The sequence below is a fragment of the Serinus canaria genome, chromosome 26 (assembly GCF_022539315.1).
Source record: "Serinus canaria isolate serCan28SL12 chromosome 26, serCan2020, whole genome shotgun sequence".
Taxonomy (NCBI): Eukaryota; Metazoa; Chordata; class Aves; order Passeriformes; family Fringillidae; genus Serinus; species Serinus canaria.
This window is the reverse complement of record NC_066339.1, coordinates 1719801-1742850: the sequence shown is the minus strand read 5'-3', so window position 1 is coordinate 1742850 and position 23050 is coordinate 1719801. Positions and strand designations below refer to the sequence as shown.

Below are 23050 nucleotides of genomic sequence, written 5' to 3'. Positions count from 1 at the left end.
GGTGACACTGGTGCTGCTGAGGCACCAGTAATAACCCCAGAGTTCAGACATGAACTGCAGCATCCTTCCAATCTGTGAGAAATGATACTCACTTCCAAAAAATTTTAAAAGGCTTATTCAAACTTTATCAAAAATACATCAGAAGACTGAATAGAGAAAATATGACAGGGCCAGGAGCAGAGGATCTTTCCCATCATGTGCTCACCCACACAATGGGGGTTTCACCTTTTAACCCTTTAGCCCCTCCCAAAGTTCTGTCCATCTGTTCCATCCTTCTTTGCTGTCCAGTGGTGGAGATCACTTCCTCAAATCCTGATTGGAGATCAGCTGTTGCCATAGTAACAATCCCACCTTCCCAAATGTCCCAAACCCAGATTACGCCCTGATAACAACACAAGGGGGTAAAACATAACTATAAGTCTATAAAAGTTCTCTTAACATATTTACATGGCATTCCTCACCTATCACACAATCCCAACCATCCTGTAACTGCATGATGGATCTATGGTTCCTGGCCCTCTGCAAGCATCCCTTGCTGGTTTATGGATAACTTACTAGTTAGGTGTGGTGGTGTTTGAGGGTCCCCAGGACGAGGGAAGAGATGAGAATCTTGATTCCATGTTTCAGAAGGCTGATTTCTAATTTTATGATATTATAATATATTAAAATAAAATTATACACTAAAACTTCACTAAAGAAAGAGAAAGGATATATCAAAAAGCTAGACAAGAATGAATAATAAAAACTTGTGACTGACCAGAGTCCTGACACAGCTGGACCATATAATTGGTCATCAAGTAAAAACCAATCCACATGGAACGAATCAAAGTTTCACCTGTTGGTAAGCAACCTCCAAAGCACATTCCAAGCAGTCAGGTAATTATTGTTTACATTTTGTTTCTGAGGCCTCTCAGCTTCTCAGGAGAAAAATCCTGGCTAAGGGATTTTTCAGAAGATTTGGCAGTGACAGTTGGGTGGTGGGATGAGCCATCTAACCTTCAGGCAGACCTGCCAGCACTGACTTTTGCAAACCAAAATGGGGATGTGCAGATGCACAGTTGCCACCCTGGGCACCCCAATTGTGAAAGCAGAGCCAGCACGGCTGTGAGGTCAGAGCAGCTGCCTGCACAGCCCTGTGGCACAGGGACAGAGCCCAGAGTGGCTCTGTGGCTGTCACACGGGGCAGACACCACGTCCTGCTGCAGCTGGGGAGGCAGAGCTGAGCCCAGAGGGACAGGGAGCAGAAAGGCTCACCAGACAAACCACTGGAGTCTTCCAAAGCACTGGCAGAGGTGACTGTGGAGCTCAGCAATTGCCCCATGAGCTGGTATGAAGGGGCTGCTCCTGCCCAGGGTGTCAGGCTGGAGCAGCAGGATGGATGAGGTTGTCAGTGGGGTTGGAGAGCATGGGGAAGCTGACAGGTTTTCTGAAGACCAGCCCTGTGATGTGATGTGATGTGATGTGATGTGATGTGATGTGATGTGATGTGATGTGATGTGATGTGATGTGATGTGATGTGATGTGAAGCCCCCCCCTTTCTGTGGGGATGGAAGAAGAAAAGAGACTCAAGAGACAGGCATTACTTTTCTCTGGTTTCTTTTCCAAGGGATGTTCTTCAGGCTTATTTGGCAGGTGCCTTTGCCTCCCCAGGAGAAATTTTCTGAGCCATTCTCATGCCATCCTCACAGAGTGCACACTACATGTTTCTGCTGTGGACAGGGGGCAGGATGGGAATGTCTGAGGGCCAGTGCAAGCAGAGGGGAGAGCTGAGGGTGTTCCCTAATCAGCAGCCCAGGGCTCTCACTTGGATAATGAAGCTTGAGTACAGCTTGAGCTGTGGGCAGTCTCAGGCAGAGCCAAGACCAAAGCCCCCTGGCAGTGTCACTGGCACACCAGAGCCTGAGCCTCCAGCTGTGGCTGCAGGACAAACTGTTGTGGAGCCAAGCACTCAGGGGAGAGCCAAGCATCTGCAGGGGAAGGGCTTTCCCAGCTCTGGCAAGAGACTGTGCAGGGGTGGGAGAGCTCTGGGACCAAAGTCAGGCAAAGCTCCTGTGCTTCCTTGTGGTTATTAATTGTTGTGTTGCTGTGGTGGTCTCCAGGATGAGGTGAGAGATGAGAATTGACTCCAAGTTCTTAGAAGGCTGATTTGATATGAAATAGTATTATATGATATGAAAATGATATACTAAAACTACACTAATGAAAGAGAAAGAGACATCAGAAGGCTAGACAAGAATGATAATAAAAAACCTGTGACTGACCAGAGTCCCAACAGAGATGGACTGAGATTGGTCATTTATCAAAAACAATTCACTTGGAACCAATCAAAGATGTACTTGTTGGTAAGCAACTTCCAAACCACATTCTAAGCAATCAGATAATTATTGTTTACATTTCATTTCTGAAGCTTCTCAGGAGAAAAATCCCGGCAAAGGGATTTTTCATAAACTATAACAATAACACTTCCTCGCTGTGAAGGGGTTTGCCTGAGGCTTGGTAATTGACAGCCCCAGGACTCCCTCTCTTTCAGGCAAAAGATGCTGCAGCTGAAGAAGAGCTTTAAAGTCTTCATCTTGTTGCTCTCAGTGGCTCTTGGTGAGTTTTCATGGGCAAATAACTGAGAGTGACAGCCTGGCTGTGCTGGATCCCAGCTTTCCTCCGGGGCCATTGTGTGTGAAAACTCCTGTGGCCCAGGTGCTTCCTGAGGGTGCCCTTGACTGGCTTTGGGACCACCAGTAAGATCCCCAGGCAGTGTCACAGCCATGCTACTGCCCTGGCTGCTGGACTGAGCAGCTTGCTGCAAGGTTGAGAGAGAAGGACATGGGTATTTCCAGAGCTGAACTGGGGATGCCCAGAGGAGAGGGGCAGTGCAAGGGGAGGGGTGGGCAGGTCCCTCCCCAGCCCCTACAGCCTGGTCCTGGTGCTCACTGAAGTGAGGGGAAACAGGGAGTGGGACTGGGGCAACAAGCACTGCAGACCACATTGCCATGTCCCCTGAAGCCTGGGCTGATGGCCCTCAGCCAGAGGCACTCCTGTCTCTGCAGGCCTCACTCCTCACCCCTCAGCTCACCTGCTGCCTGACCCCCAGGGCAGCAGGGAGCAGACAGTGGCCCTGGGCTGGCTGCAAACCCCACTCCAGTGCCTGGTGGTGTGAATTGCAGGTGGTTTCTGTGCGACTGCCCTGTCAGAATGGTCACCATGGACAAAGGAACTCGTGGAGGTTAGTGACTGTTGTGGGACAGGCACCTCCTGCAGGGGAGGTGTTGCTGATGGTGGCTGGATAAATCTGAGGCTCTTCTGCTTCTACACAGCCTCACCCAAAGAAGAAGCAGATTGTGTAGTCTGCCCTGGGAAGCCACAGTGGCTCTGGCAGTAAATGTTCTAATCAAGATTTTTTTTTTTGTTTCAGAAGATGCTAAGTGTATTTCCAGCAGGACTAAAAACCTTCTGGTAAGAGAGATTTCCGGAACTGGAACCATGTCTGTGCAGAAGTGTCAGCTGACCTTGTGCAATCTGTGCTCAGTCTCCAAACAGCAAAGGCTTCTCTACTTCTGTCCTGCCTTTTGCTCAGCTTGGGCTTGAAAGAGGCACTGGCAAAGCAGGGAAAACATGTGTATCTGTTCACTGAGCAGGGAAAGCATGTGTGTCTGTTCACTGAGCAAGGAAAGTGTGTGTGTGTCTGTTCACTGAGCAGGGAAAGCGTGTGTGTGTCTGTTCACTGAGCAGGGAAAGCGTGTGTGTGTCTGTTCACTGAGCAGGGAAAGTGTGTGTGTCTGTTCACTGAGCAGGGAAAGCGTGTGTGTGTCTGTTCACTGAGCAAGGAAAGTGTGTGTGTGTCTGTTCACTGAGCAGGGAATGTGTGTGTGTGTCTGTTCACTGAGCAGGGAAAGCGTGTGTGTGTCTGTTCACTGAGCAGGGAAAGCGTGTGTGTGTCTGTTCACTGAGCAAGGAAAGTGTGTGTGTGTGTCTGTTCACTGAGCAAGGAAAGTGTGTGTGTGTCTGTTCACTGAGCAGGGAAAGTGTGTGTGTCTGTTCACTGAGCAGGGAAAGTGTGTGTGTGTCTGTTCACTGAGCAGGGAAAGTGTGTGTGTGTCTGTTCACTGAGCAGGGAAAGTGTGTGTGTGTCTCTTCACTGAGCAGGGAAAGCGTGTGTGTATCTGTTCACTGAGCAGGGAAAGTGTGTGTGTGTCTGTTCACTGAGCAGGGAAAGTGTGTGTGTCTGTTCACTGAGCAGGGAAAGTGTGTGTGTGTGTCTGTTCACTGAGCAAGGAAAGTGTGTGTGTGTGTCTGTTCACTGAGCAGGGAATGTGTGTGTGTGTCTGTTCACTGAGCAGGGAAAGTGTGTGTGTGTCTGTTCACTGAGCAGGGAAAGTGTGTGTGTCTGTTCACTGAGCAGGGAAAGTGTGTGTGTGTCTCTTCACTGAGCAGGGAAAGCGTGTGTGTATCTGTTCACTGAGCAGGGAAAGCGTGTGTGTGTCTGTTCACTGAGCAGGGAAAGTGTGTGTCTGTTCACTGAGCAGGGAAATGTGTGTGTCTGTTCACTGAGCAAGGAAATGTGTGTGTCTGTTCACTGAGCAAGGAAAGTGTGTGTGTGTGTCTGTTCACTGAGCAAGGAAAGTGTGTGTGTGTGTCTGTTCACTGAGCAGGGAAAGTGTGTGTGGAAAGTGTCTGTTCACTGAGCTCAGGTGCTTCACAGTAGGAATGGGCTGCTTTGGCAAGATCTGCTTTTCTGTTCCTGCAGGAATTCACACACTTTGATTGAAACTCAAAAGTTGCAGAATCTGCTGGAAGAGGTCACTCAGCTGAGGGTGGAGATCAGTAGTTTAAAGGTGACCTTGTCGTTTTGGGGAAAGAGGCTTGTCTGGACCAACCCCCCAAGAAAGCTCTCCTTGGTATTGTTGGTGGGGTCAGAACATTGTGGCCACAGACCGTGTTCCTCAGCCCTTGAGGCTCCATCAGCAGCACAGAGTTTGCCAGCTCTGTGGGCATGGCTGGCCATGCATGGCTGGCACTGAGCTCTGCCTCTGTGGGTGATGGCAGCCTCCTGAACTGTCCTTTCCTCTTTGCTCATGGCTTTCCCAGGAATTGAGCCAGATGGCTTTGGAGCCCTGTGTCAAGACAGACTGGGCCCTCAAGAGCTCTGGTAAGGACACGAGCAGCCTGGTCTCCCTGCCTTGTACTTGTCTGTGTCCTGCCCACAGCCTCCACAGAGATGTCTGGGGTTGCCTCCACACAGGTTCTGGGGAGATGGAACAGAAATGACAACGTTCCTGTGGGGATGAAGGGGCTCTCTTCCTCTCCACTGCACCTGGAGAAGGAATGGCTGGCTTGTGCTTTGCTTCCTCCCAGCACTCTTCGCCCTGTGGGAGCGGCAGTCACCAGGCATGTGGCTGCTGTCACTGCCCCCCAGGGCAGGGTGGTGCAGGCAGAACAGGTGGACATGGAGCTGCCCAGTGGCACCAGAAATGATGTCTGAGCACCAAGCCCTGCCAGTGTGTAGCTGCTTGCAGCCATTTGCTCTCCCTCCCTTACAGGAGCCACCATTGACACACAAAGAACTTCCCAGACCTATGACTGCAAAGAGAATTGCCTCTGCAGGATTTTACGCTTCTTCTGGGCTGCCAGCCCTCCTGATACTATTCTGCAGGTATCTTGGCAGAAATCACCAGCTTTCTTCTCTCCTGTGAATTTGGGAACCATTCTTGGGGGCTCTCACCTCAGCCCAGTGGTACTGATGAAGCCCACAGCAGATTGGATTCCTGAAACCAAAGCTGAAGCACAGGGCTGGGCTTGCTGAGAAACAGTGGTTCCTCTCCAGAGGGGAGTGAAACTGAGCTGTACTGCTGCATTCTGCCCACACTCCTTGGCCACAGCTGGCTGAAAGGATTTCTTTCTACTTGGTGACCCTGTCTCCACTGTCAACCCTAAGAACTGCTTTCCAGGGTGGGAGGTGGGAGGTAGGAGGAGGAGGGATGCCCTACAGAGTCCCTGGGCAGAGATGTTTCTGCTTGTCCCTGAGTAGGTGGTTTCATAGGCAGTATTTTCTGTTCTGCCATGCTGAGCCCACCTTGGCAGGCAGGGAAGTCCTTCTGCTTCTGTCCATTTCCTCACAGTCCCTTATTTCCAAGCTGAAACAGAACCCACAAACATGTCAGCCCCAATGCTTCAAGCTACATGGGCAGTTGTGTTGGCCCACACATCACTGCTCTTGCATTCTGTTGCAGCCAAATGTTTTCCCAGGAAACTGCTGGGCTTTCAAAGGGCATCAGGGCCAGGTTGTCATCAAGTTGCCAGCACGAGTCTACCTGACTGCCATCACACTGCAGCACATCTCCAAAGATGTCTCTCCAAGTGGGACCATCATCAGTGCCCCCAAAGACATTGCTGTCTTTGTAAGTCTGCTGGGCACTTCTGGTGGGGGTCTGGCCCTGGCAGGAGCTCAGGGCAAGGTCTTGCTTGCTTTTGTGCACTCTCTAAGCTTTGGGTCCTGCACCCTCCTGAGCACTGCGACACTTCAAGGGCTTGAGAGGTCCAGTCTTCTTAAGATTCCTTCTGGCCAAGCATACAAGGGTTCTTGACCAAAGCACAAGGCAGAGACTGAGCTCTACTATTGGAATAATTACCAATATAGCCAAATGGGACATGCCTGAGCTTGTCTGGCTCTTGCTGCTTGACCAAAGGCCGCAGCTGTGGTGATTTCACCCCAGAGACACCTTTGGCTAGTTGGGTGCTGCAGCTGGGTGCTTGGAGGCAAGTTCAGGCATGCAGGAGCTCAGGTTTCCCTCTGCTGGAGGAGCTATAAGGTGATGGTGAAGGAAAGGAGTCAGTTCTGATGGAGAGTTTGGATCCAGAGCTTTATTCTGGTCCACAGGTCTCTGAATCCAGCAACAGCTCCAACAGAACTCCTGAACTGCGTGGTTGCTGTTCCTTTTAACCCCAGGGAGAGGAGCAGGGAAGGGGCATGGAAGGCTACTGTTGTAAATGATCAGATTGGTAGCTAAATTTATAAAAAAAATGATAAAAAATTATTAGATCGACAACAAAAATAGAATTGCGAGAAACCACCACAGCTAAGACAGTGTCAACCCCGGGAGCTGGCGCTGGGTGAACCTGGATTCATCTGACAGAGTGTCAGTGTCTCTGTGGTGGTTCACCCCGATTGCCTCTCGCAGCCAGCATAAATACCATTTATTCTGCCTGAGGCAGAAATGACAGCAGACTGCTGTGTGTCCCTTCATGTGTATGACTGGGACTAGACAGATTCAGACATATACAAAAGTTAGTCCAGAAGTCCAAAGGGCTCGTCTGAGCTTCCCGGGGTAGCCTTCTTTCACATGTAACAGGGATGTCACTGGGGTTTGATGCAATCTCTCCAGGTGCAGGTTCTTGTGGGTGTCTGACATTCCTGGGAAATTGGTGCTCATTGCCCAGAAAGGCCCCATTCATACGTTAACGGACTCGATGCTATCTGAACGATTTCTGGATGTCCCGGAACAACTTGCATGGACTTCGCTCCCGGACAGAGCAGTAGAAAACCTTATTTTATCTGGACGATGTCCGGGAACTGTTTGAATAGAAAAGAACTCTGCCTTCAACTTATGGTAGTCAGAAGCAGATGTTGGATCTTTACAATATTTTATACACCTATATAGCATGAATTATCTATATCATATACTACAGCTACCAACCAGGTGTGGGGGGGGAAGTCTTAAGGGACAAATGACACCTGGATGGCCCAACGTTTTCCAGGGGTAGAGGGCATCTTTTGAATTCTGCCAATCACTCAACGCCCTTCTGGAATGCCAGGATTGACAGACAGTGCTCAGCAGGGGGCAAGGGAGGGGGAGGGAGAGGTGGCTGACACACCTGGGGAAGAAATCTTCAGTGAGAAGCCTGGGATATCTGAGGCAAACCATGACATCACACCACAACACTCTACCCTAACCAACTCTACCCTAACCCTAACCCCAACCAACTGCCAGAGCCCTGGGAGAGGCTGGGTACATAAGGGGGCTGACATTCCCAGTCTGCACATTCCCTATTTGTGGGGATGAGCCCAACTCACTCCTTGTGCTTTGCTCCCAAGGGAGTGGATGCAGACAGAGAAGAGGAAACTCTCCTGGGGGTGTTCATCTACAATGTGGAAAAAAACCCCACAGAGACCTTCCCTCTGAAGGTATGCTCCACACATGGGGCCAGGTGCCAGGGAGCAAAACAGGTTTGCTTGCAAGTCCATGACAGGGAAGGTGCAAATGTTTCCTCCCTGGGCAGAGGGTCCTGGATTGCTGCTGAAGGAGAGCTGGTGTGGCTTGGAAGGCTGAGTAGCACGTGGTTGTGGTGGCTGAAGGACAGGGTCAGGCCCATGGCAGCACAGCTCCTGAGAGATCCCTGGCTGCAGCCACTGCCTTCAGAAAAGCCAGATGCACATATACCACCCAAACAAAAAACAGACCTTGTGCCATGGAGAAACAGGGACAAATGGTGGCAAAAGCTGTCAGGCATCACTGTTGTTCCACTCTGTGCCCTGCTGACAAGCTGGACAGTGTCACTCCAGCACAGAATGCCCCTTCTCTCTCATTGCTCTCAGTCTGCCAGGAGGAAGGCAGGCAGAGGGCATGGCAGGGGCTCAGTGGGGTGACACAGCAGTGGGGTGACACACAGTGGGATGTGGTAATGTTCCTCACTCGGGGTCACCAAGTGTGGTGGTGTTCACAGGAGTCCCAGGATGAGGGAAGAGATGAGAATCTTGACTCCATGTTTCAGAAGGCTGATTTATTATTTTATGATATATACTATATTAAAAGAAAATTATATACTAAGACTATACTAAAAGAATAGAAGAAAGGATTTCATCAGAAAGCTTGAAAGGAAAAGAATGGAATGATTATAAAATCTTGTGACTGCTCACAGCCTTGACACAGGTGGCTGTCATTGGTCATCAAGTAAAAACAATTTCACATGCTGGGTAAACAGTTCTCCAAATCACATTCCAAAGCAGCAAAACATGGAGAAGCTGAAGCTTCTCAGGAGAAAGGATCCTAATGAAAGGATTTTTCATAAAATATGTCTGTGACAGTGGGGTGACACACCAGTGGGGTGACACAGAGTGGGTGACACAGAGTGGGGTGACACACCAGCCCCATGCACAGGAGCACGTCCCCAGCCCCTCTGTCAGCACAGAGCAAGGGACAGAGGGAAAGGAGGAGCAGCCCTAGCTGGGCCAGCATGCAGAGGATGCCAAGTGCCTTCCCTTGCCCCCAGCCTCCCCAGCAGCCCTAGTAGCAGCCTCAGATCTCTATTGCTTCTCCCAGCTTCCTTTGGGAGCTTGTTCCTGAGCAGAAACAGGGCTGGCAGGGTAAGACACTGATTTCACTGTTGATTTTAACACCCCCCTTTTCCCTCTCCACAGAACATGCTGCTCCCCAGAGCCTTTTCACATGTCAAACTTCTTGTGAAGAGCAACTGGGGAAACCCGTGGTATACCTGCATTTACCGAGTGAAGGTTCATGGAAAGATGGAAAACCAGAAAGCCTCAACCCAGGGCCAAGATAAATAAAGAAGAAAACACAAAAGAAGAAGAAAGGGCAGGGGGAAGAAGGGAAATGGGGGGAATGATATGGCAGCCCAATGTTGATTTAAGACTATGAATGTGGAACTGTGTCAGGTGAGCTTTAGGTAAGATATCAGGAATTTAATCCCCACTGTGGAAAGGGACCCACAAGTCCAACTCCAGTCCTTGCACAGGACAGCTCCAACAACCACACCATGTGTCTGGCAGCTGGCTCAGTGCTGTGACCTGTTCTCTGGGAAGCCTGTTCCAGTGCCTAACCACCCTCTGAGTGAAGAACCACTTGGGTAAAGAACCTTCTGGGTGGATCAAAATCTGCTGAGTTAGAGGGGACCCACCAGGATCATCGAGTCTAAATCCTGCAACTCCTGGCCCTGCACAGGACAGCCCCAACAACCACCCCATGTGGCTGACAGCTGGCTTGGTGCTGTAGCAAATTCACTGGGGAACCTGTTCCAGTACATGACCACGTTCTGGGTTCTGGTTCTTTACCTTGAAGGTTCTTCACTCAAAAGGAGAAGGTTCATCACCCAAAGGTTCCTCACCTGTTTCTTCTGGACAGTTACAGGCTCTTCAGGACAGAAGAGGTGTAGGGGTCCCTTCCATGTCAGGGGTTCCATGGTTCCATGATTCTATGATTCTATGATTCTATGACCAGTTGTTTCCAGCCCATCTCTTGTAAACCCCTGACACAGTGCTGTATGTGTCCTATCCCAGAAGCTGAGTGGAAGCCACAAGACCAGGGTTTAAGACAATGGCAGAATGCATGGAAACCTCTACTCCTTGCTCATGGATGTGCAGTGAGAGACTAATTTGTGCCAGAGCCTAGCACTACTGACTAAAATAAAGCCATAGGCCCTGGGAATTGTACTTCAACTTTTGTTTGATGAGTAGAACTGTAAGCAATAAATAAAGAAGCAAGGGATGGGGTCTCCACCACCTCCATGAGCAGCTCCTTCCAAGGCCTGAGCACCCTTTCCAAGGAGAAATTCGTGCTGATGTTCAACCTGAACCTGCCCTGGTCCAGCCTGAGGCTGTTCCCTCTCCTCCTGTCCCTGTTTCCTGGGAGCAGAGCCCGACCCCCAGGCTGTCCCCTCCTGTCAGGAGTTGTGCAGAGCCACAGGATCCCCTCTAAGTCTCCTTTGGTCCAGGCTGAGCCCCTTTCCCAGCTCCTTCAGCTGCTCTTCATCAGACTTATGGCATGTGACTGTTATCTAGGAATTCTCTGCAAACCCCTTGGTAGCAACCTCGTGCTGGTTTATTGTCAATTAAGTTAATCCAGGACAGGGATTTAATTTTTTTGTTACCAAAAATCCAGTAAAATAAGAAAACTCCTTAACACCAACGGAGCATTAAAAAGAGCATTCTTTATTCAGCCAGATGCACGGGGGATTGCTCCTCCCAAAGCTGTGCATGCTGAGTACAGGAAAGTTTCTGTTTATAGTCTGTATTTTTATATACATTCATTGATTGTCCCAGACTAAACATACATATGATAATAATATGATACATATGATTATACATTTAATTTTTATACATATATTTTTTATACATAATATGATTTCCCCAAAATCATTAACATATTTCCCCATTCCTTCTTCTGTCCTGGGGGTCTCTCTGGTGGTCCCTGGTAGTTGTGGACCCCAATGTTCCAGGTGACCTGGCTGAGTTGGCAGGACACTGAGGCTGGAGAATTTCCAGTCTCCTTACACAAAGGGCATTGTGCAGTTTCCATAGGACAGTCATTCTGGAACAAGCTTTGTGTTAGCTCACCAGGTGTAGGCCATTTATCATCTGGTTTATTATTATCATAAATTTTATTTATGGCATTATCTTCATCCTTCTCGTTAACCCACAGTCTGAAATGAAAAAAGGCAGGACTTTAAAGTGAGATAGTTACATTTTTAGGAGTACCATTAAAAAAAAAAAAAGAAAAAATCAGCTTTGAGAAAAAATATTCTTCCACATGACCAATGTATCCAAGTAGCTCACTCTGCTCAGCTGAGTTCAAGTCTGAGTTGCTGGGAAATCCCCTGGCAGCAAAAGCTCTACCAAGTGTCTCTGTCACCTCCCTTATGAATCAGACAAGTAAAGCAATCCTACATGGAAGCACCAGGGACTAGTAAGGAAGCCAACTTCAAACTATGGCACAGAAAAAGCAGTGAGCAGCTGAGCAGTGAACCCTGCTGCAATTAAAAGCTATTCAGTTGTTACATTTCCCCAGTGAATTCCAACTGTTCCTTCAAATAATGTAGGAAAACTATTGTTGAGAATGTGAGGCTCTTTTTTTTTTTTTTTCATTTCCTAGAAGATTTCAAGTTTAATTTTTATCTGACAGTTGAATCTCAAGTCACAAAATTGTGCAAAAATTTGTTTAAAAAGTCCAACCTTCTATACAAAGTGGGTCTTGGAAACAAATTCTGGACTATGCAAGGGTAAATAAAATAACAAATACATGTTTCACAGTTATTTACAAATTTTGTAATACCTGTCACTCATTTCAGAACCATTTACTCAAGTGTAAAGCCAAGCACTGAAATTTTACACTAAACAAACTGTCTCCAGGAAACACGTTCTAAAAGTGCCTTAGTAAAGGAGATCCCTTTCCCATAAACAATAAAAACTTGCCTAGAATAAACCACAGTCTTCACTGAAACTGTGGGAAAAACAAAATTCTCCACAACATTTGTAGTGTTAGACAATCAATGCCTTACTTCATTCTGGCCAGGATGTGCAACAGAAATAATTTCATCCACATAGCCCGGGTTGTGCAGAGAAAATCCATGACACATGAATTTTACCCGATTTTTCACAAATTTTATACAGTCAAAACCCATAGGGATACATTGGTTCCAAGTTATGCAGTTCTTACTATTTGGTTTCTTATTGGTCCCAGATCTCTTTGATTCTAATTAGGTCCTCATACTTATCTATCTCTTATCTATCTTTTCTCAGGCCAGGTGTTTCTGACCATGCCAAGGATGATGTTTGGAGCTGATGGTTGTTAAGACAGTTCTTGATGGTTGTTACCTTTTGTGTATCTTCTGTACTACCCCCAGCCTGCTGAGATGTTAAGCTCATCAGGCCTGGAGCGGTGAAACAGTCCTTTGAAAATAGACTTCAATTCCTTTCCATTTGGGCAAAGGCAAACAAAACCCCTGACTAAAGTTATACAAAAATTTTAAACTTGGTATCATTTCCAACAAGAGGGACCCCCATAAGCTCCCCACTGAGCTAGAGGGTTGTAGAGGCATGGACTCCTTCCCTGGAATTCATGGCAAATGTGAAGCCTTTGCACATTTTCCTCCAACAGGAGTGATGGCAGTTGATATAATAATACATAAAGAAACCAGTGAAATGTCCTCTATGTTTGCTAGCAAAGAAAAAAGAAGCTCTTCTATTCAACACCTCATCCACAATCCGCTCCCAAAATACTCTGTTAATCCTCAATCCTTCCTTCTTCAAAGCTGTATGGCAGCATTGTTAGCATGAAAGGATAAAGAGTTTGCTTCAGAGCTAGAGGAAGAAATAAACCATAGAGAAACCTTTCAAGGATTGAGAAGCCTGAAAACATGTAGAGGAATATAATTCCTGCATCCTGAGTTTCTCAGCCAATGGTGGTTTAACTGCCAAGCCCCACACAGCCGCTCCCTCACTCCCCTGCCAGAAGGATCAGGGAGAGAATCAGAGAAGGGTTAAAGTTGGAAAATTCATGGGTTGGGATGCAATTTAATATGGAAAGCAAAAGCCACACATGCAAAAAAAGCAGACCCAGGAATTCACTACCTGTTTCTCATGGGCAGGCAGGTGTTCAGCCATCCCATGGAGAGCAGGGTTCCAGGACATGTAACAGTGACTTGGGAAGACAAACACCATCACTCCAAACATCCCTCCCCTCCTTCCTTCTGCCCCCACTTTATATACCAGCATGATGTCATATGGCCTGGAACATGCCTTTGATCACTTTGGGTCATCTGTCCCAGCTGTGTCTCCTCCCAGCTCCCCACACACCCCCAGCCCCCTTGCCAGCCTGGCAGTATGAAAAGCAAAAAAGGCCTTGGCTCTGTGTGAGCAATAACAAAAACATCTCCATTATCATCCCTACATTCAGCACAAATCCAGAATACAGCCCCATGCCAGCCACTGGGAGGGAAATTACCTCAGTCACACCCAGCAAAGTCATCTTTTGCTATTTCTTCATCAGACACACCAATATGAGAGACTCCTGCTACTCAGCTGTGCCATATCTTCTTAGCTTTATGTCTTTGATAACCATTGTCTCTTTTTATTTTTACCTTTCAATATATTTTCCTATCCTTATTTTCTTGAGTTTTTTGATGCATACAGTAGGAGAAAGAAAACTGATGTCAAAGGCAGCCAATGTAGTGGTAGTGACCACTTGAGGTAGTGACAATCTTGAGATAGTGACCAATGAAGTTAATGTCCAGTGATCAGTCCATGCAAACAAAAACATAATAAATCAGGTTTCTTTCTGTTGTATGGAGTTTATTGTTCAGAAATACTTTACAAGAGATAGTAGGAAGATGAATTAAGAACATAAAGTTGGCTACTCCTTCTCCACCTCCTTCGCAGGAGGTTCTATTCAAGGACATTTTTCATGGTTGATTCTTAACTCATTGCCATTCCCAGGAAATTCTTTTTATCTCAACCTAGGATTGGAGAAGGTGAGGGGAGCAGCTTGTAGACTTTTTAATGGGAGTACTAAATTGGGGAATATTATTCCTAGACCATCATGTGGGATGCAGCCAAGACAGCTGACCCCCACTGAGCATGGCATATCCCAGATCATGAGTAGTGTCCTGCTTGAAGTATAAACCTGAAGGAAGAAGAAGGATGGAGGAGGATGATTGGGGTGATGGTGCTTGTCTTCCTGAACCACGGTGAATGTGGTGGAGCCTGGTTTCCTGGAGGTGGCTGAACATCTTCCTGCCGATCGGAAGGAGTGTGTTTCCTCTTTTATTTTGCTTTTTCTTGCATGTGTGGCTTTTTCTTTCCTCATTAATCTGCCTGTATCCCAACCCACAAATTTTCTAACTTTTACTTTTCCCATCCCACTAGGGTGGGAGAGATTGAGTGACTTATCAGACTGCTGGTGTTAAACCATGACACTCACACAAGGGAACTACAGCCATGACATTTGGAATAATATCCAACTGAGGATTTCTGGGGTGTCTGGGGAAAACATATACCCCAGCCTTGAAAGACCATTGAAATAGGTACTGGCACCTTCCAGGAATTTTGGAGTTTGTTTTGGAGTTTGTTTTGGAGTTTGGCCCACTTCCTTATTGGCTTGTTACTGTAAAGACTGCCCAGACTTCCCAGATATGCTTGCTCAACCAGCTGATCCTCCTCCTCCTCCTGGGAGCATAAATAAAAGGCTGGCATTGCTGGCAGTCCTGGCAGACAGGCAGCTCAAACTGCTTTGGCACATCTTGTTGTGGACTGCAAGATGAGAAAGTCAATGCTCTTCCTTGGCTTTCTTCTTGTTTTCCTTGGCCTGGCTCTGCCAGGCACCCAGGGAAAAATAATTTCCAAATGTGAGATGGTGAAGATCCTGCGTCGGAATGGCTTTCAGGGCTTCGAGGGCACAACTGTTGCTGACTGTGAGTACAATGAGCTGCCACAGCACCTGTCTGCCTGTACCACCTTTGTCCCTCTCTTCTTTCTGATCTTCCAGCAGTACTATTCTGTCCCTCCATTTCTTTGACTTCATCTTTTCCTCATCCCCTTCCTTGCTCCCTTCTATAATTCACATGGCAAATACCCAACTAGAGCTTTGTCCTTCCAAGAAGTTACCCATCCAATTCTCAAGGTTATGATATCACCAGTTTAATTACTTCTTCAGCTCTTTATTCATCCTGGATGCTTTCATATCTTTCCTCTTATTTACCCTCAGCATTCCTTAATGTTCTCCTCCGGGATCTCTCTTCCTCCTGCAGGGATGTGCCTGGTGAAACATGAGAGTGACTATAACACAAGAGCATACAATAACAATGGTCCAAGCAGGGACTATGGCATCTTCCAGATCAACAGCAAGTACTGGTGCAATGATGGCAAGACCCCTGGATCCAAGAATGCCTGCCGCATCAGTTGCTCAAGTAAGTGGTAGCACAGAACAAAGAACCTTTCTTTGTTCGTTCCATGAAAGCACCTGCTCTGTCCATGACATCTGCCTAGCAACTGTTCCAGGCATTTCTGTCTGTCCTTCCTCCATCCATCTTCTCAGTGTCCCACCTACCTTTCCTTCCTGATGGACACCTTTCCTTCAGCCAGTCTGTCCCTGCGCTTTCCTCCACACTGATCTTTTCTCCCTTCTCTACAGAACTGCAAGATGATAATATTGAGGATGACATTCAGTGTGCCAAGAAGATTGCCCGGGAGGCTCACGGCCTCAGCCCCTGGTAAGGATATTGGCAGTGAACACTGGGGAAGAGTGGGCAGAGCAGATCAAAGACAGTCCTGCTACTGACTGAGGGAGGCAGGGGGATCGATGGATGAGAAGCTGGATTTGGTGCAGTTTAGCACAGTCCTTCTCCTAAAGCTTAAAGGAGAAGATAGGAATCCTGCCTCGCAGCATCTGCTCTAATTCCCTAAATTTCCCTCCTCTCCCAGAGCTCTCCTTTTTGTTCTCTTCCCCTTCCCCCAGCTCACTTTGATTGAGCTCATAATAATTTTCATTTATTCATATCTTTCAGAGGGATCATTGAGAGTCTTCACCCAAGACTCTCAAAGATTAACCAACTCTGTTTTCATAACCAATTCAATCATAATCTAACTCTTCAAATTACAGAATGTATTTGTTTTTTCAGGTATGGCTGGAAAAACCATTGCCGGGGCAGAGACCTGAGTTCCTTTGTCAGAGGTTGCTGAATCACTGCACAGGTGTTGATTGTTTCCTCAGGACCACCAGAGGTGGAGAATGACAGCATTTGGGAAGGAGGCCAGGGAAATGCATGGGTGTGGGGAATTAAAAACAGTATATTATTAAGACAGAGTGGGTACTGGCTAGTGCTAACTCTGGAGGCTTTCACTGCTGCAATGCAAACAGAGAACTTACAGCTCACAGCATAATAAAAACAGGTGTAGCAATAAGCCACTGCAGATGGAGTTGCAGTCTTGATTTACTTGCATAATCCTGACTCAAGATTTTGTTGCACTAACAGGGTTTAGCAACATTTAGGGTTCCTCTCTCCTTTTGTTTCTTTCTCTGTTCTCCTTCACCCCTCCCTTCCTCTTCTTCTCCTTCCCCTTTATTTTTTTGCCCATTCTTATTGGAGTGTCTGTAGTAAGAAAATACAAAAATTTCATGAACAATGTGTAAGTCGTGCAGAATTATGTTGCCTTATGACTAAGACAGTCACTGATTAAGACAGACCACTGACAGAGAGAGAAAACTATGCTGAAATATGATATTGCTCCTTAAATTTATCTGAGCCTCTGCCCCTGGCTGGTAGGAGGGATAGGGGACTGAAACATATGGGCATCTGTCCTGAGGGAATAGAGCATTTCTTTTCATTCTTTGAGGAAGTCAATCAAACATCCCAGAGTGCAGGCAGCATCTCTGTGAGGAAACGATGGGGTTGGAAAGGCTATTAAGGAAGGGAAATGTTTTGCTGTTTAGTTTACAAGTCCTTTTTCCAAATGAAAGCTGGATTCAGAAATTTCATTCAGTGCATGAATGAAAGGTGCTAACACTGAAAAAACATGTTTACTGCTTCATGTGCTTTCTGCTGGTGCTAGGGGAGCAATGACTTCTTTGGTGCTTATGAAATAAAGGGATGCTTAAACTCATGTCTTATGTGAATGTATAAACCAACCATTAAAGGCATGTTTGTTTAGATGGCTGCATCTAAAAAAAAAAAAAAGCTCAAAGTAAGCCTTGCCTGAAGTCCCTCTTCTCCAGTGTTGGAGGTTAGGATTTTTCCTTTGTATTTTCTTTCTCTCATGGAATTTTTCTCCCATTTGTTGCCTAAGAGATGGGATCACAAATTGTCCTGGGGTAACTCTCAAACTGAGACACAGATATTCAAGAGAGACAAAAGATGTGGGCAAGGTGGCCAGGGAAAGGGTACAGTTTGCTACAGTCCCTTAGCTGGGGGGGCTTCTCTTGGGAAGGGCAGGGATGCTGCAAGATTTTGGCTGGGGTATGGGGGTGAACCTCAGCTCTCTCGTGCTCTCTCTTGGGATCACAGTGGAGACAGGGGGGGTTTTGGTGCTGCACTGTTGCTGCCCAGAGGATTTGCTGCCTCTGTGGAGATTTTGTCCTGCACTGCTTCTCCTTACCATGGGTGAGACTTTGTCCCAAAAACTGGGACCTTTCCAACACCCAGCCTCACTGGGGACAGGACCTCATCTCCCTTAGTGTGATATATGTTATAAAATAATTTGTGCTAATGGAAATTAAAACCACAGCATTTTGTGTACAAAGCCAGTGTCGGGCAACAAGCAGTAATAGACTACGTGATAAGAATGGAGATTCCAACACCAGAAGGACATTGTCTCCAGGGATGGATATTTCAAGGGATTTCTTTCCATCTGACAAGACCCCAGCAGGACGCATTTGATAGGCATCATCAGAAGTTCATCCCAGACAGTTTTCACCTGACAGGATTCCAGGAATTATCCACTGGTTCTGGGAAGCATGTTAGCAAGAAAGAAAAACTACGATAATATGCTAAAATATGCTAAAGAAGAGCCCCTTCCAGAGCCCAATTGACTGTAAAAAACAGACCCCAGAAATGACACTTGGAGACCCACGGGGAATTTCGTGCAATAGAGGCGAAATCCTGAGTCTCCCCGACCCTGATTGCCTGGCTCAGAGTCGAATCACTTGTGGCTTTTTCCAAATTTATACTTTGATAATTTAATAAATTTCCTTAATTATTAAATTGGAGTATTCATTTATAACAGTTAGCATTTCCTGGCTTCATGTGGCAGCTGTTTGCAAAGCCAGTCTGCCGCTGCCCAGCCCCGCTGTTTTCCGCCGTTCCTCTGTTTTTTTCACTACACTTTAACCCAGCATCCCGTGCCTGCCGGGACACCTGAGGCTCAGCTATGGCTCAGAGTTTCTGCTTCATTCCGTTTGACACCCCGGCTGTGCCCGCCTCTGCCGCTCCAGCCGCCGCTCCGAGGCTTCTGCCACAGCCCGTCCCGCCACCCTGAGGGGCACCGGGCCCGGCTGCACATGGGTGTGTGAAAGAGCCGTGAGGGAGCCCCTTCTCCATCTCTGCCACCCTGAGGGGCACCGGGCCCGGCTGCACATGGGTGTGTGAGGGAGCCGTGAGGGAGCCCCTTGTCCATCTCCACCACCACCCTGAGGGGCACCGGGCCCGGCTGCACATGGGTGTGTGAGGGAGCCCCTTCTCCATCTCTGCCACCACCCTGAGGGGCCACCGGGCCCGGCTGCCCCGTGGGTGAGTGAGGGAGCCGTGAGGGAGCCCCTTCTCCATCTCTGCCACCACCCTGAGGGGCACCGGGCCCGGCTGCAAATGGGTGTGTGAGGGAGCCGTGAGGGAGCCCCTTGTCCATCTCCACCACCACCCTGAGGGGCACCGGGCCCGGCTGCAAATGGGTGTGTGAAAGAGCCGTGAGGGAGCCCCTTCTCCATCTCTGCCACCACCCTGAGGGGCCACCGGGCCCGGCTGCCCCAGGGGTGTGTGAGGGAGCCCCTTCTCCATCTCTGCTGCCCGCCATCACCGCCTGAGGCAGATGAGCTGGGACTGGGACTGGGAATGGGAATGGGTCAGTGGGGCTGGGACTGGGGCTGGGTCAGTGGTTCTGGGTCACTGGGGCTGTGGGGCAGTAGTTCTGGGTCACGGGGTCAGTGGGTCTGTGGTTCTGGCTGTCACTGGATCTGTAGTTCTGGCTGTCAATGGGTCTCAGGTTCTGTTTGTTGTTGCTGCTAGCATTTAACAAGTGAAAACCCATCACAGGGTTGAACCAGAAGGGGGAATTATCTCATCACTTGTGCTTCTAATTGGGAATTCTAGTAGATTATGATAATTTGCTGAATTTATACAACTTTGTTCACCCCGTGGGGGGTGGGCTTTTATGGACATTTTTTCATAACTGCCCCTGAAGGCCTCCAATAAAAACCAGCTTTTCTATTACTTCCACTACTAATATTATCTCAAAAGTGTGTTTGTTTTAATTTATAGGTTCTTAAAAAATCCCCTTGACTGCACCAGTTAGGTGGTAAAGTGTCCCTGACTATACCCGGAGCACACCTGGTAAAGGTGGGAATAATTCTGACTGTAACAGGATGCTGATTCTTTGCTGCTTTTTTTCTGCCAAGGTCAGGATTAAATGTGTGAGATGGTATTTCTTGTTGGGACTCAGATGTTTATTAGTTCTTATCTCTGTTACAATCTCACAAACCCTGAGTTCTACAGCACTTCACTCTAACAAACTAAAAATGGAGCCCTGTCTCTCTCTCTACAAGGCCTTTTAAGGATAAACTGTCCAATTAAAAAATGACACCTAAATTATTTTCACTTTTAACCCAATAACCAACCACCTGTGCCCCACAATGTGGACTTTTTTATCCAATTACATAAAACCACCCAAACCCATGGAGAAGAAGGTGAAGAAGAAGGACCAGCCTCCATCCTACAACCTCCATCTTGTTTTATATATATTACTCTATTCCAAAACTCCAAGTTTTCCACCCTGTTGATATTACATATTTCTATTCAAACTCCATACCCACAATCCCAGTTCTGTCATTCCATTTTGGAAGCTTCTCCACAGCCTCAGGTCAAATGCAGTGTTCTCCTGGGGGTCAGTGCCTGTCAGCACAGAAAGTCTGAAATTCTCAGCATCCAGGGTTCCAACAGCAGGAGTCTTCAGGGACCAACCAAATGGATAACAAAGGATAACTGGTAACAGTTATCCCTGCTAGCCTTGGTAAATCATTTACCTGAGTTCCAACTTCAGTTGAATGGTACCATTGTTCCCAATCCGGGTTATGGCCAGGACGAAAACTTGGAATTGATAAGGAAGATGTGATAGGAAAGAGAGTTTCGGCATTACTTTATCCTGGCCAGGATGTGCAACAGAAATTATTACATCCACGTGCCCAGGTTGTGCAGTGAAATTCATTCTGTCACACATACCTTTTTAACAGATTTCTCACATACTTTTACATACAAAGCCCCAAAGAAATCCTCGCTCATTGGTCTTAAATGACACAATTCTTAGTATTTGATCTCCTATTGGTTGTTGATCCCTTTGCTTTCAATGCTGATTTGGTCTTCATTCTTTGGTTCCCTTATCAATCCCCCATCCCTGACACCCCTCAAGGGGCAATCCCCACCTTTGAGAATCACTAAGGGGTGTGACATATTTCACTGAACCTAAGGGGAATTTTTGGCAGGTTCCTCTGCACAGATCAGTACAGATGTACACATCTCTGAATGTGGGTGACTTGATTCTGCTATGAATGCTTTTACTATGAGTCTGTTATTAAGTCACTGTTAAAATGTAGCAAATGGTGTTGAATGTTTAATTATTAAATCTGTCCATGATTGAGTGCTGCTAAACCCTTTTGCACCCATATCTTTTTTGTACCCTGACCCTTTTGCATCCTCAGTAAATGTAAAATCCCTTTCATGTAAATAATCCTAAATGGATTCCAATCTGTTTTTCCTACACATACTTCAGCCATGTAGCCAGCAACAGGCTGAACATCATAATTCAATTCCCTTAAGTTGCACTTTCACAAATTTGTATTAAAATCTGCTTTTTTTGAGTGCCCAAACCATTCACTGGTGACACCAGTGGGCACACACGACGGTACACACATGTGTGCACATACAGACACATGGACATAACCATGTGAGAATGGATACTCACTTCCAAAAAATTTAAAAGGTTTTAATAAATGTTTTCAAAAATACAACAGAAGACTGAATAGAGAAAATATTACAGCATCGGGAGCAAAGGATTTTTCCCATCATATGCTCACCCACACACGTTTCACCTTTTAACTCTTTAGCCCTGCAAAGTTCTGTCCATCAACTCCTTCGCTGTCCAGTGGTGGAGTTCACTTCCTTAAATCCTGATTGAAGGTCAGCTGTTGCCATAGTAACGAGACAACCCTCCCAAATGTCCCAAACCCAGGTCACTCCCTGATAAAAACGCAAGGGGGGGGGAGTGTAAAACATAACTATAAAACTTCTCTTAACATATTTACATAATATTTGCCTTTTAATTGTGAGAGTCACCCATGGCATTCCTCACCTATCACACCCACATGTGTGTCTGGCCACAGAGATCAGCACAGGAACACCAGCAGCACCAAAGCTGTTCTCTCCTGCTCCCCTCTGGCTAATCATCCCTCGGTCCTTGGGTGTAAAACCACAAACACACACACGGCCCCACACCCGCACACGCGTGCCGGTCCGTGCACACACGCGAGCGGGTCCGTGTGCACGCACGGCTGCAGAGCCGGCCCAGCGCCTCTGCCGGCCCGGCAGCTCTCCCAGCATCTGCCCAGCTGCGGGCACCGGCACTCGCTGTCCCCGCCACCTCGCACCCAGAGGCGGCCCGAGGTCCTGCTCCGCTCCCGGGAGCGAGTCCCCTTGCGGGGACGGAGCCGCCCGGCCCCGCGGCAGCTCCGGGAGCGAGGGCGGGCGCAGCTGCGGGCCGCAGAGGGGCGGGAGTGGGGCCGGCAGCGGCGGCGGGCGAGCGGCACAACGGGCCAGGGAGCGGCGTCCGGGAGCTTTTGGCTTGGCTCGACATGGCTCAGAACGGCACGGCACAGCTCAGCTCGGCTCGGCACGGCACGGCACAGCTCAGCTCGGCGCGGCACGGCACGGCACAGCTCAGCGCGGCACGGCGGCAGGAGATGCACCTGCGGGAGTCAGACCCCCATCCCAGCCCACCTCTCTGCGACCCTTCCCACGGCCGTGCCGGTGCGGCGAGGGAACGGGAGAGGGACATGCAGGCCCAGAAGTGTACGAGGAAGAGGAGAGCGGCTGTGAGGAGGTTCCACGAGGAAGGAGTCTCTCGCTGCAGGGCAGGTAGGGAGCGGCTCCGACGGACAGAGTGCTGTCCCGCGGGTGCTGGAGCCGTGCCGGGTCGGGTTTAGTGCCCTGTGCCAGTTAGAAATTAGAAAACCTGACAGAAGTCAGGTGCATCTGTATGCAAACCTTGAGATAAGAAATGCTGACTGAGAAATGCCATGGAATAGAACAGACATGAGAGAAATGGAACTAGAAATAAGTTTCAAAGGATGGTTTTATAAGACTAGTTACTTTAGAGAAATAGAACTATGAAAGATGCATTGTAGTAGGACCCACGAAGAATAATTTCAGATGATTGGCTTTAAAGCATTTGCAGTATAGTGTGGCAAAAGCTGAGAGGCCAAGAAACACTTATAGTGTATTGTAATTAGGAAATAGTTGGCTTCTGATTGTGATGTCGGGAATTATAACATCTCATTGTCTCACCCTTCTCATG

General features: G+C 47.8%; 2 protein-coding genes across 2 annotated transcripts in view; both read left to right on the top strand.

Moving 5' to 3' along the window:
• The first annotated feature begins 14964 nt into the window (after positions 1 to 14964).
• On the top strand, positions 14965 to 16690 carry LYZ (lysozyme). Its single transcript, XM_009097324.4, has 4 exons — positions 14965 to 15192; positions 15529 to 15687; positions 15912 to 15990; positions 16399 to 16690. Exons 1-4 carry the CDS (start codon positions 15039 to 15041, stop codon positions 16457 to 16459), a joined length of 453 nt encoding a protein of 150 aa, XP_009095572.1. The 5' UTR covers positions 14965 to 15038; the 3' UTR covers positions 16460 to 16690.
• Positions 16691 to 22276: 5586 nt separating this feature from the next.
• CACNA1S (calcium voltage-gated channel subunit alpha1 S) overlaps positions 22277 to 23050 on the top strand; it is a 63463-nt gene continuing 62689 nt past the window's right edge. The window contains exon 1 of the mRNA XM_030232347.2: positions 22277 to 22611. The gene's annotated coding sequence lies outside the window, so the exon portion shown is untranslated. The remainder of the gene's footprint in view (positions 22612 to 23050) is intronic.

What these genes read in the sequence shown, in the direction of transcription:
- LYZ (XM_009097324.4), top strand. Translation starts at nt 15,039, where the DNA reads ATGAGAAAGTCAATGCTCTTCCTTGGCTTTCTTCTTGTTTTCCTTGGC. An exon ending in CTGCCGCATCAGTTGCTCAA is followed by an intron (nt 15,688 to 15,911) that starts GTAAGTGGTAGC and finishes CCTTCTCTACAG; the next exon opens with AACTGCAAGATGATAATATT. An exon ending in GCTCACGGCCTCAGCCCCTG is followed by an intron (nt 15,991 to 16,398) that starts GTAAGGATATTG and finishes TTGTTTTTTCAG; the next exon opens with GTATGGCTGGAAAAACCATT.